The 9,099-nt window shown below is 46.6% G+C and overlaps 1 protein-coding gene and 1 long non-coding RNA gene across 2 annotated transcripts in view; one reads left to right on the plus strand and one right to left on the minus strand.

Annotated features, from left to right (window-relative positions):
- Positions 1 to 6,383, minus strand: part of GNAT1 (G protein subunit alpha transducin 1) — a 10,230-nt gene extending 3,847 nt beyond the window's left edge. Inside the window, exons 1-4 of the mRNA XM_027837081.1 lie at positions 5,776 to 6,383; positions 1,662 to 1,704; positions 1,272 to 1,413; positions 292 to 449 (exon numbers count right to left, since the gene is read on the minus strand). Coding sequence (XP_027692882.1) covers positions 292 to 449; positions 1,272 to 1,413; positions 1,662 to 1,704; positions 5,776 to 5,881 — 449 coding nt within the window. The 5' untranslated portion in view covers positions 5,882 to 6,383. The remainder of the gene's footprint in view (positions 1 to 291; positions 450 to 1,271; positions 1,414 to 1,661; positions 1,705 to 5,775) is intronic.
- Positions 1 to 6,902, plus strand: part of LOC114024157 — an 8,751-nt gene extending 1,849 nt beyond the window's left edge. Inside the window, exons 2-4 of the long non-coding RNA XR_003566876.1 lie at positions 1,693 to 2,017; positions 5,244 to 5,329; positions 6,421 to 6,902. This is a non-coding gene — a long non-coding RNA (uncharacterized LOC114024157). The remainder of the gene's footprint in view (positions 1 to 1,692; positions 2,018 to 5,243; positions 5,330 to 6,420) is intronic.
- Positions 6,903 to 9,099: the final 2,197 nt, after the last annotated feature.

A 9,099-nucleotide genomic window follows, 5' to 3' on the forward strand; every position in this document is an offset into this window, starting at 1 on the left:
TCTATCTATCTATCTATCTATCTATCTATCTATCTATCTATCTATCTGTCTGTCTATCTATCTATTTATCTGTCTGTCTGTCTGTCTATCTACCCACACAAGATATAACTGTGTAAGTGAAATGTAATCTTAGAGGGAAGGCACCATCGGTAAAGCTGCTGTTTGAATTGGTTTGAAGCAGCAGCTAGACCCTGAGGCCTTGGGTTCCAGACCTGTGCCAACCTTCTGTCTATGGGGAGCCCTAGTCTCTCTGCCCCCCACAGCTGGTCCCTGGGGTGCCTGGGAACTCACTATCCTGCAGAGTCGTTGAGCTGGTATTCAGAGGCTCTGTCAAAGCAGGCCTGGATGCCGGAGTCCTTCCACAGCCGTTGAATGATGTCAGACATCTCCTTGGGCATTGTGCCCTCCTCAATGGTGTCTGCCATATGCATTAGCTTCCTTGCATCATCCTGGGGGTAGTTAAGGTCATGGTCAGAGCTCTCTGGGGTGGAAGTTGGGGGAGACAGGGAAGGAGGGAATGAAAATCAAAGCATGAGGGTAGAGGGTGGGTGGTAGAGGCTGGGGCAGGGATTAGAGGTGGGGAAAGGGAGTTAATAATAGCAATTATCTCCCTGATGTTATTGACTGTAGTCCTCCTAGACCTGACTTGTCTATCCCAATGATTCTTTTCGTGCCCTTCCCTTTTCTGAATGACCTAGCCCCAGGACTCTAGGTCCCAAGGCTCCCAGACCCATCTTCACCTTAAGTGACCTGTCCCAGGTATCTCTGCCTCCCTTCACCCTTCCAGGTATCCCAGTCCCCATACTCTGAGTAAATCAACTGTATTCCTTCTGCGGCTCTTATCTGACTTACGGTCCTAGCAATACCCTTCTGAACCTCCCTGATCCATCTGGGTGACCCAGACCAGAGGTCTCTGCATCCCCACAAGTGCATTTAATGCCCCTCCATCCCCATCCTCAGTGATCCAGGTCCTACCTAGTGGTCCAAGTGTCCCTGCTGGACACCTTTTTGAGTACTCAGGGCTCAGGGCTCCCCCATATTTGGCAAAGTAAAAAGAGGACTAGACTTGGATGAAGAACTGGGCTTGAGTCCCCAATGTGGAGCTCAGTTTTCCCTTTGGAAAATGAGAGGTTGGACTCAATGACCCCTATGGCCCCTTCTAAACCTGAAACTCAGTGATTCTACCAGCTATGTCCGAGGCTCCCAGTCTGTACCCTCCATTAGTAACTCTGTTTTGCTCCTACCCCATGCCTGCTAAACCTGAGCCTTACTTGTCTGGCTGAGTCTCCGTACTGGATGTTGAGGGTTGTCATAGCCCGGACAATGGCCAGAATAGACTGCAGCGTGTTGCCATAAATGATGGCAATAAACTCCAGGCACTCCTCCAGGGAGTAACCGTCTTGATGGATAATTCTGGGGACAGCCGAGAAAGAATAGGATCAGCAACAGATTGGAGTCATGCCCATTATGGAGGTCTCTGGGGGCAGGACAATGGCACTGAGGCTCTGGTGGTTGTGGGAAGCAGGGCGTGTACGTGTCTGTGCATGTGTGCACAGAACCAGCATATATGAGGTCTTCCAATTTACAATCCAGGCCTTTCTTAGAAGGTGGTGCTCCGGAGGTGGGGGCAGAAGGGAAAGTATATGAGGAGAAACACTCACTTCATCTGTTTAACGATGGTGCTTTTTCCAGATTCACCAGCCCCTAGAGACAGAAACACAAATCTACTGTGAACTACCCGAGGGCATGCCTTCTATGAGACTGTGTTACCTGTGTTTGATAACACCCCCAGTGCCCTGCACTCAGGAAGCGCTCCTTGAGTGAATAAAGACCTATGAGTAAGTGGATGGGCTGAGTGGACTCAAAAACACAATTGAGAAAAGGATCGGGACAAAGGCTGTCCCCCAGGTCAGTTGAACTGTCTCCAAGAGGACCATGGCAGGGTCAAGGAACCCAAGGACTATTCCATCCCCAAGGGAAGGGTATCCAGGACACCAGCCCTCCCCTCCCAGGGAAGGTGAGTAGGACCTGGTGCTCCCCCAACTCACCCCACTGGGTCAGGCGCCCAAGGGTGAGGTGGGATGTCCAGCCAGGGATCACCCTGAGAGGCTAAGAAGGAATTAACTTCTTTCTGGGCTGGGCCTTGGGATCGGGGTAGACTGGGGACATGAGGGGCAGGGAGAGGAGAAAAACAGGGATTAGAGAAGAGAGAGAGAGAGAGAGAGAGAGAGAGAGAGAGAGAGAGAGAGAGAGAGAGAGAAAGCTAAAGAAAGAAAGAAAGAGAAAGAAAGAAAGAGATGAAGGAAGGAGAGATAAAGAAAAGAAAGATAGCTATGTAGATAGACCATTTATTAAGCTTTTAGTGTGTGTCAGATAGGATACTAACCCCAGGAGATAAAAATACAAGTGAAAAAATCTCTACCTTTAGGTTCTTTTTCTTTTTTTTGGTGGGAAGCAAGGTTAAGTAACTTGCCTAGGGTTCACACAGCTAGTATATTTCTGAGGCTGGATTTGAACTCAGGTCCTCCTGACTTCAGGGTTGGTACTCTATCCACTGTACACCTAGCTGCCCCTACCCTTACATTCTAACAGGAGAATACTGGAGAGGCGGAGTGAAGTCTGGACATTGAGTAGAGCCATCAGTGACCAGGGCCTCTATTCCAGCCCAGCGTTGTTTTATGTGTATTGGGGTTTTGGAAGGGCATGGGATGGGCAGGAGAATTAGGGCAGAGTTAATGGGATCAGTGGGTTTAGCCTCCTATCCTAGAAACTCCCCTTTGCCCCTCAGAGTATTTTCTGCTACCACCTTGGGGAGAAGTTGAGATTCCATTTTATTCACCTAGAGAGAGGCAGCTAAGTGATTCTGTGGCTAGAGTGTTGGACTTGGAGTCAGGAAGAACTGAGTTTGAATCTTAACTCAGACACATACTAGCTGTGTGATCCTGAGCAAGTCACTTAACCTTTGTTTGCCTCAGTTTCCTTATCTGTAAAATGAGGATAATAAAAGCACTCACCTCACAGTATTGCCGTGAGAATCAAATGAGATAATAATTGCAAAGCACTTACCACAGTTGCTGGCACATAGTAATTGCTACACAAATGTTAGCTATTATTATTATTATTAAAATTGCTTTGCAAACCTTAAAGATATTGTTGTTATTATTAATCCAAAATTCCATTGTACTAAACAGGGATATTTTAGCCAACCTCCCTTGATTCCCATCTGTGGGTATTCCGCCCAGCAGAGCAATGTCCTTGTGGCACTGAGATGACCTTGGGATCCCAGGGGCTATGCCAGAGGAAAGAAGGCTCTATGCCAGTTTCTACCAGGGTGGACAGGACCACCAAATGACAGACAGAGCTTGCTGTCGCAAGACCAGCCCTGCTAAGAAGGGAGAGGCTGATATGGGCAGTCTGGCCACAGAGGGATGAATTCTCTGGCCCTGGTGACCCATGAAACAATACAACAAACATGCTTTGGGAATGTGTGTGTGAGAGAGCCAAACCTTTGTAACTTAATACCCAATGCATTTTAAATGTCCTTGGGGAGTTGGGCTAGCTGAAGAGTCCTGTAGGGACCACAGTGAAATAAAGATCTGAGGCTCATAGGAGCTTAGAGCTGCAAGGGACCCTGGAGGTCATCTAGTCCAGCCTCCTTATGTTACTGAGCTTGAGGGAAGGGAAGTGACTGGCCCAAGGTCACACGGAGACCAGGGACAGGAACACAGCAGCTCTGACCCCAAACCCAGTGCTCTATCCACCCTGGTAGGTCTTTCTCTAAGGCCGTGGCTACCTCTGATGTATCTGTTTGGTAACTGGATTTGTTGTTTATTGTTCAGTTACGTCCAATTCTTGTTGACCCCATTTGAGTTTTTCTTGGCAAAGATACTCCAGCTCATTTATGAGGAAACTGAGGCAAAAGGGGTTAAGTGACTTGCTTAGGGTCACACAGCTAGTAAGTGTCTGAAGACGGATTTGAACTCAGGAAGATGAGAGAAAGCCGAGATAGAGCTCAGTACTCTATCCACTGCACTACCTAGCTGCCCTGGATCATGTAGATGGAATTTGCTTAGAGTGAGCTGACTTTTATTCTTATTACAGAAGAATTCTTCACTTTACAAAAGAACTCCCCCAACAGCTCTGTCTTTACAGAGTGGTATCCCAGTGGCACATTTAATTGTTTACAAATCAGATTGCTTGTTTATAGATACAAAAAAGGGATACACCAGAAAACCGTCAGGTTTTCAGACTTGGCTTTGTACTCAATGTGCACTCAATGTGTGACCTCTAGCAGTTCAGTTCATCTCTCTGTGCCTCACTAGCCTTTTATGTAAAATTAAGAAGTTGGATTGGAAAGTCTTTAAAATGTCTTTTGGCTCCGACATGCTGTGATTCTCAGGATTTCCTCATCTATAAAATGGGGATGATAATCACCTTGGGCAGAAACGAGCCTCAAGGGAGTAAGCAATCTGAACGTGCTTCGTTCGCTGAAGCGTCCATACGTGTATGGTTCCTTGGTGTTCTTAAATTATAAAATGGGGACGATAATCCCTGCCCCAAGTCCCACCTTGGGCAGAAAGAGCCTCAAAGGACTAAGCAATCTGACCATGCTTCGTACACTGAAGCATCCATACATGTATGGTGCCTTGGTATTCCTGAATTATAAACCTGATTTACATTGAGGTTCAAAGCTAGAAGGAACCTTAGAACGTCAGTATGTTACATATATATTGTCTCTAGGATCTGGGCTTTTGTTCCTGTGGGAACCTCGGTAGATGAAACTTATCTCTAAATTATTCGAGAGGTTAACTGACTTTCCCATGGTCGCATAGCTGGAAAATACAAGAGGGGAGATTTGAACCCCATTATTCCTGATGCCAACCAAGTCTAGCGCATTCACCACAAACTACTGTCCCCTTCATTTTCCATATACTAAGGGCTTAATTCGTATTTGTTGATTTAGACATGATCTAGTCTGTCCCTTCTCATTGTGCTGAGGAAGAAAATGAGGTCATAGAGGGAAAAGGAGCTGCCGGGTATCCCACAGCCTATTAGTGATTGAGTTGGTACTCTCATCCTGGTCTCTGTGATTTATATACCTTTTTAGGAGGCTGGAAATGGCCTCAAGCAGAGCCCTTGGACCTTCAGCAATCCTAGAGAAAATATCCAACCTTTGGGAGAAGGGCTAGGGATGATGGGGGCCATGATTAGATTAAAGGTGTACCTCTGCTTTCTCCATCTAGTCATTTGTTGATTTATCCAGTGAACATTTGGGGGTGCCTGCTACATCCATAATCTTACGGCAGAGGCGGTCTAGACACCAGATAAGGTGAGAGTAATTATTTTCTTAATTAAAGGGTAATTATTTTCTTTGCAAAATGTTCTCAGGTAGGCTGGGGGTGGGGTGGGGGGGGTGATTATTCCCTTTACAAAAATTTCTCTGGTTAGAGGCTACTATTCATTTTACCAAAGGGTCCAGAAAGAGTCCTTCAGAACTCCCATACGCAATGTTTAGAATGAGGTTCAGTTGTCACCAAGCTGTTTGGGTGTTCACCAATCCCATAACAGGAGGGGACCTCTGGAATCTCTGCCCAGCCTATCAGGAGGGGGGCAGCATCCCTTTGCCCAGATTTCCTTTCATTGACAATGTATGATTTCCTTGCAATGGAATTCACCCATTTCCTCCTTGTCATCTGGGAGGCCTGGAAGGGCCTGTCCATTTTCCCACCTCCCCAGATCTGTTGAGGATCTCCACCCCAGGGCCCCTCCACTTACCCAGCAGAAGCAGCTTCACTGTCCTGGCATCTTTCTCTGCATCTTCCTTCAGTTTCTTTTCCAGTTCCCTTGAGTGCTTCGCCTCAGCACTGGCTCCAGCCCCCATCTTCTTGGCAGGGCTGGGGGAAGTGGGTGGGCTGAAGGGTGGAAAATGTGGACCAAACTCTTCTGAGGAGACGGGACCTTCAAACCTCGGGCTTAGCCCGGGGCCCCTGGCCCTCTTCCCTGATACCCTCTTGGTCCCAGGAAGTTCGAAGATAGAGTGAGCGGGGCCCTTCCATACCTCCCTCCAGTGGAGGACTACTTAGTGGGATTTAGGGGCAAAGGGGCTGCCTGGGAACCAATCAGGGCCAAGGACAGGTGAATCCGGCTCAGGAGAGCCCCTGTCCCCCTCCTTCCGCAGTCATAATCAGGCAGTGGCCCTGTCCCCAATCCCTGACAAGCTGACTCTGTGCTTTCCCCCCTTACCTCCAATCTGGGGGCCAAGGGAGTTAAAGCATCTTCCTTCTCAATCCCAGAGAGAGAAGCCTCCCCGCCACTGACATTGACGAAGGGATTGTCTTTTCTATGTGTGTCCTGAGCCCTTAGCACAATGCTTTGTACATAGTGAGTGCGTAATAAATGCTTTTTTCATTCATTTGTTAGGAGAAGCCTGAAATAACCTCGAACCTGGAGGTTAGCTCCGATCCCCTCTCTAGACCACCCCCAGAACTCTCCCTGGAACCTTGCAGAGACAGAAAGGACAGGAAAGAACAATGCTTGAACAATGACCATCCCCCTCCCCATCTACCACAAAATGGACTCAGAGACAACCAGGGCTGAGGACGCCCAGTGAGGAGTCTATACCCCCTATCCTACATCTTGCACTTCCCAAAGTGGTAGCAGACAGAGCCTTCCCCACCCCTCCAAGGTGATTGTGGGACATGTGCTTGGACACCTTGCTCTTGGACTCCTTGCTTGGGGGTGAAGAGAAATGTCCCAGGACACCAGACCCTGGGACTCCTTGGGTGAAGGGGCAGGAGGCCCTGTGAGAGAATGGCCATGAGCCAGAGTGGAAGGAGTGTTTGTTGTGCCTGTACATACATGATTGTGTGTGATGGCATCTATGATGTCATTGTACGTCTATATTGACTATGTCTTGGGGTACCTAGATATTTGAATCTATAGGTAAGTGTGCCTCTGTGTATATTTATGATTCACTAGCTCTAGATTCTGTTAGAGTTGGGTGGGAAGGAGGGAACAGGTTTTTTTTTTGTTTTTTTGGCAATTGGGGTTAAGTGACTTGCCCAGGGTCACACAGCTAGTAAGTGTCAAGTGTTTGGTCTGAGGCCGGATTTGAACTCAGGTCCTCCTGACTTCAGGGCTGGTGCTCTATCCACTGTGCCACCTAGCTGCCCCTTGAACAGGTATTTTTTAAAGCACTTACTATGTGCCAGGCACTGTGTTAAGTGCTTTATAAGTATTATCTCATTTGATTCCCAGAGCAACCCTGGGAGGTAGGTGCTATGATCTCCATTTTTTTTTTAATTGAGGACACAGTAATTTGTCCAGACCACATGGCTAGTAACTATCAGAGGCCTGATTTGAACGATCTTCTTTTTTTTTAGGACTTAAAAATATTTTTTATTTTGCACATAACAATTAGCAACAAACATACATTTCAGTACAGATGAACAAGAAAGAAGATTATATAAGAAAGTGTGAAGTGTTATATACACGTTTAAAAAGAAAAACAAATGTGTAACACATAGATACATATATATACATGATATTCCAAAAGTCTCCATCCAATTTCAAGCTATAAAACCTTAAAGAAGAAAAAAAAAATTGAACTGATGCAGAGTGAAACGAGCAGTACATTCAAGAGAGCGGTTTACACGATGACTGCAAAAATGATGCAAAGATCAACTTTGGAAGAATTCTGAATTCCAAGGAACTCATACCTTCTTGACTCTAGGCCTGGCATTCGACCCACTGCACCACCTAGCTGGCCTTAGAGGTCATCTATTCCAACCCCTTTATTTTACAAAGCAGCAAACTGAGGCCCAGAAAGAGGAAGGCCACTTAGCAAATTAGTGGCAGAACCACTAATGGACTCCCACTCTGGGGCCCTTTTCGTTGTACCAAGGATAAACAAACATTTTCTGAGCACCTCCTATATGGGGTCCCTGGTCTAGGCATTGCAGAGGAATACAGAAATGGATACGACTCAGGACCTGCTTTTAGGGAACTGGGGTAAAATGGGAGGAGGCAGGGCAGGCATAGACCTGAGTCCTGCCCCCAGGGAGCCCACACACAACTTGGAGAAAGTGTGGGAAGAATGAATTCCAACCCCATCTCCAGGGAGTTCCCAATCTTGGGGAGAGAAGAATATTACATGCACAAAAATACTTCCATTGGTACCTCCTCCATGATTCTCCAGGGTGGGCAGACCCTTGTCTAACCCAGACTGAGGTCCCTCCATGCCTCCTCATTCTGTGCTACTTTCATCCATGTTGTCCCCAGAATATCAAGGATCCATCCAATAAGTGGGAGGCTTTCTCTGGTTCTCTTACTATCTTAGGGGCTTAGCATTTGGAAAGTCCATCTGGCGTCTCTCAATCTTGATACGTGCCTTTTCTCCAAAATACAAGGCCTTGGTAATGTCTTTCCTGTTATTTCTCCAATTCAATTTTTTCCTCACACAGCAAACATTTGACATATGCCTTCTTTGTGCAGAACACCCCATGAGGTGCAGGGGGAGATAGAAAGTTTAGCTCAAGTATGATCCTGAACCTCATTAAGCTTAGAGTTTAATAGCAGGATATTGCATATATGCAAATTCAATACTTTGATGGATGCTTTGATGGATGTGACCTCATCGATACCAATGAGGCAGACTGAAACTCATTCTTCTTGTCCACATCCTCTCACTGATCCTCCAAAGGGAATCTACCCAATAGGATGGGAACCCTTCTGTAGGTCTTTTGGCATTGCATGAACACCAATGGAGTTGTCCGTTGGCTCATGACCAGACCACCTTCTTTCCTGGTCACATATCTCTCTAATGACATTCTCGGGCAAAATTCTTGAAACAAATCTCTGACCTTACAGTATGGACAGGTATATGTGGCACTCTGAATATGCAGCATGATCTTTCCATTGCCCTTTGGCGTATTTGTCACTTAGATTCTCTCCAGATCAAGGCATCCCAGAATTTTTTGAAAGCCATAAAACATGATAATTTTGGCAATAGTAAACATGGGGTCATTGAAAGGCCCCAGCATTTTCCTAAGTGGAATCTTGCCCCATCTTCTGCAGCTCAAGGCAAGACCATAGGCTCAT

The sequence above is a fragment of the Vombatus ursinus genome, unplaced genomic scaffold (assembly GCF_900497805.2).
Source record: "Vombatus ursinus unplaced genomic scaffold, bare-nosed wombat genome assembly UNPS02014820.1, whole genome shotgun sequence".
NCBI lineage: Eukaryota > Metazoa > Chordata > Mammalia > Diprotodontia > Vombatidae > Vombatus > Vombatus ursinus.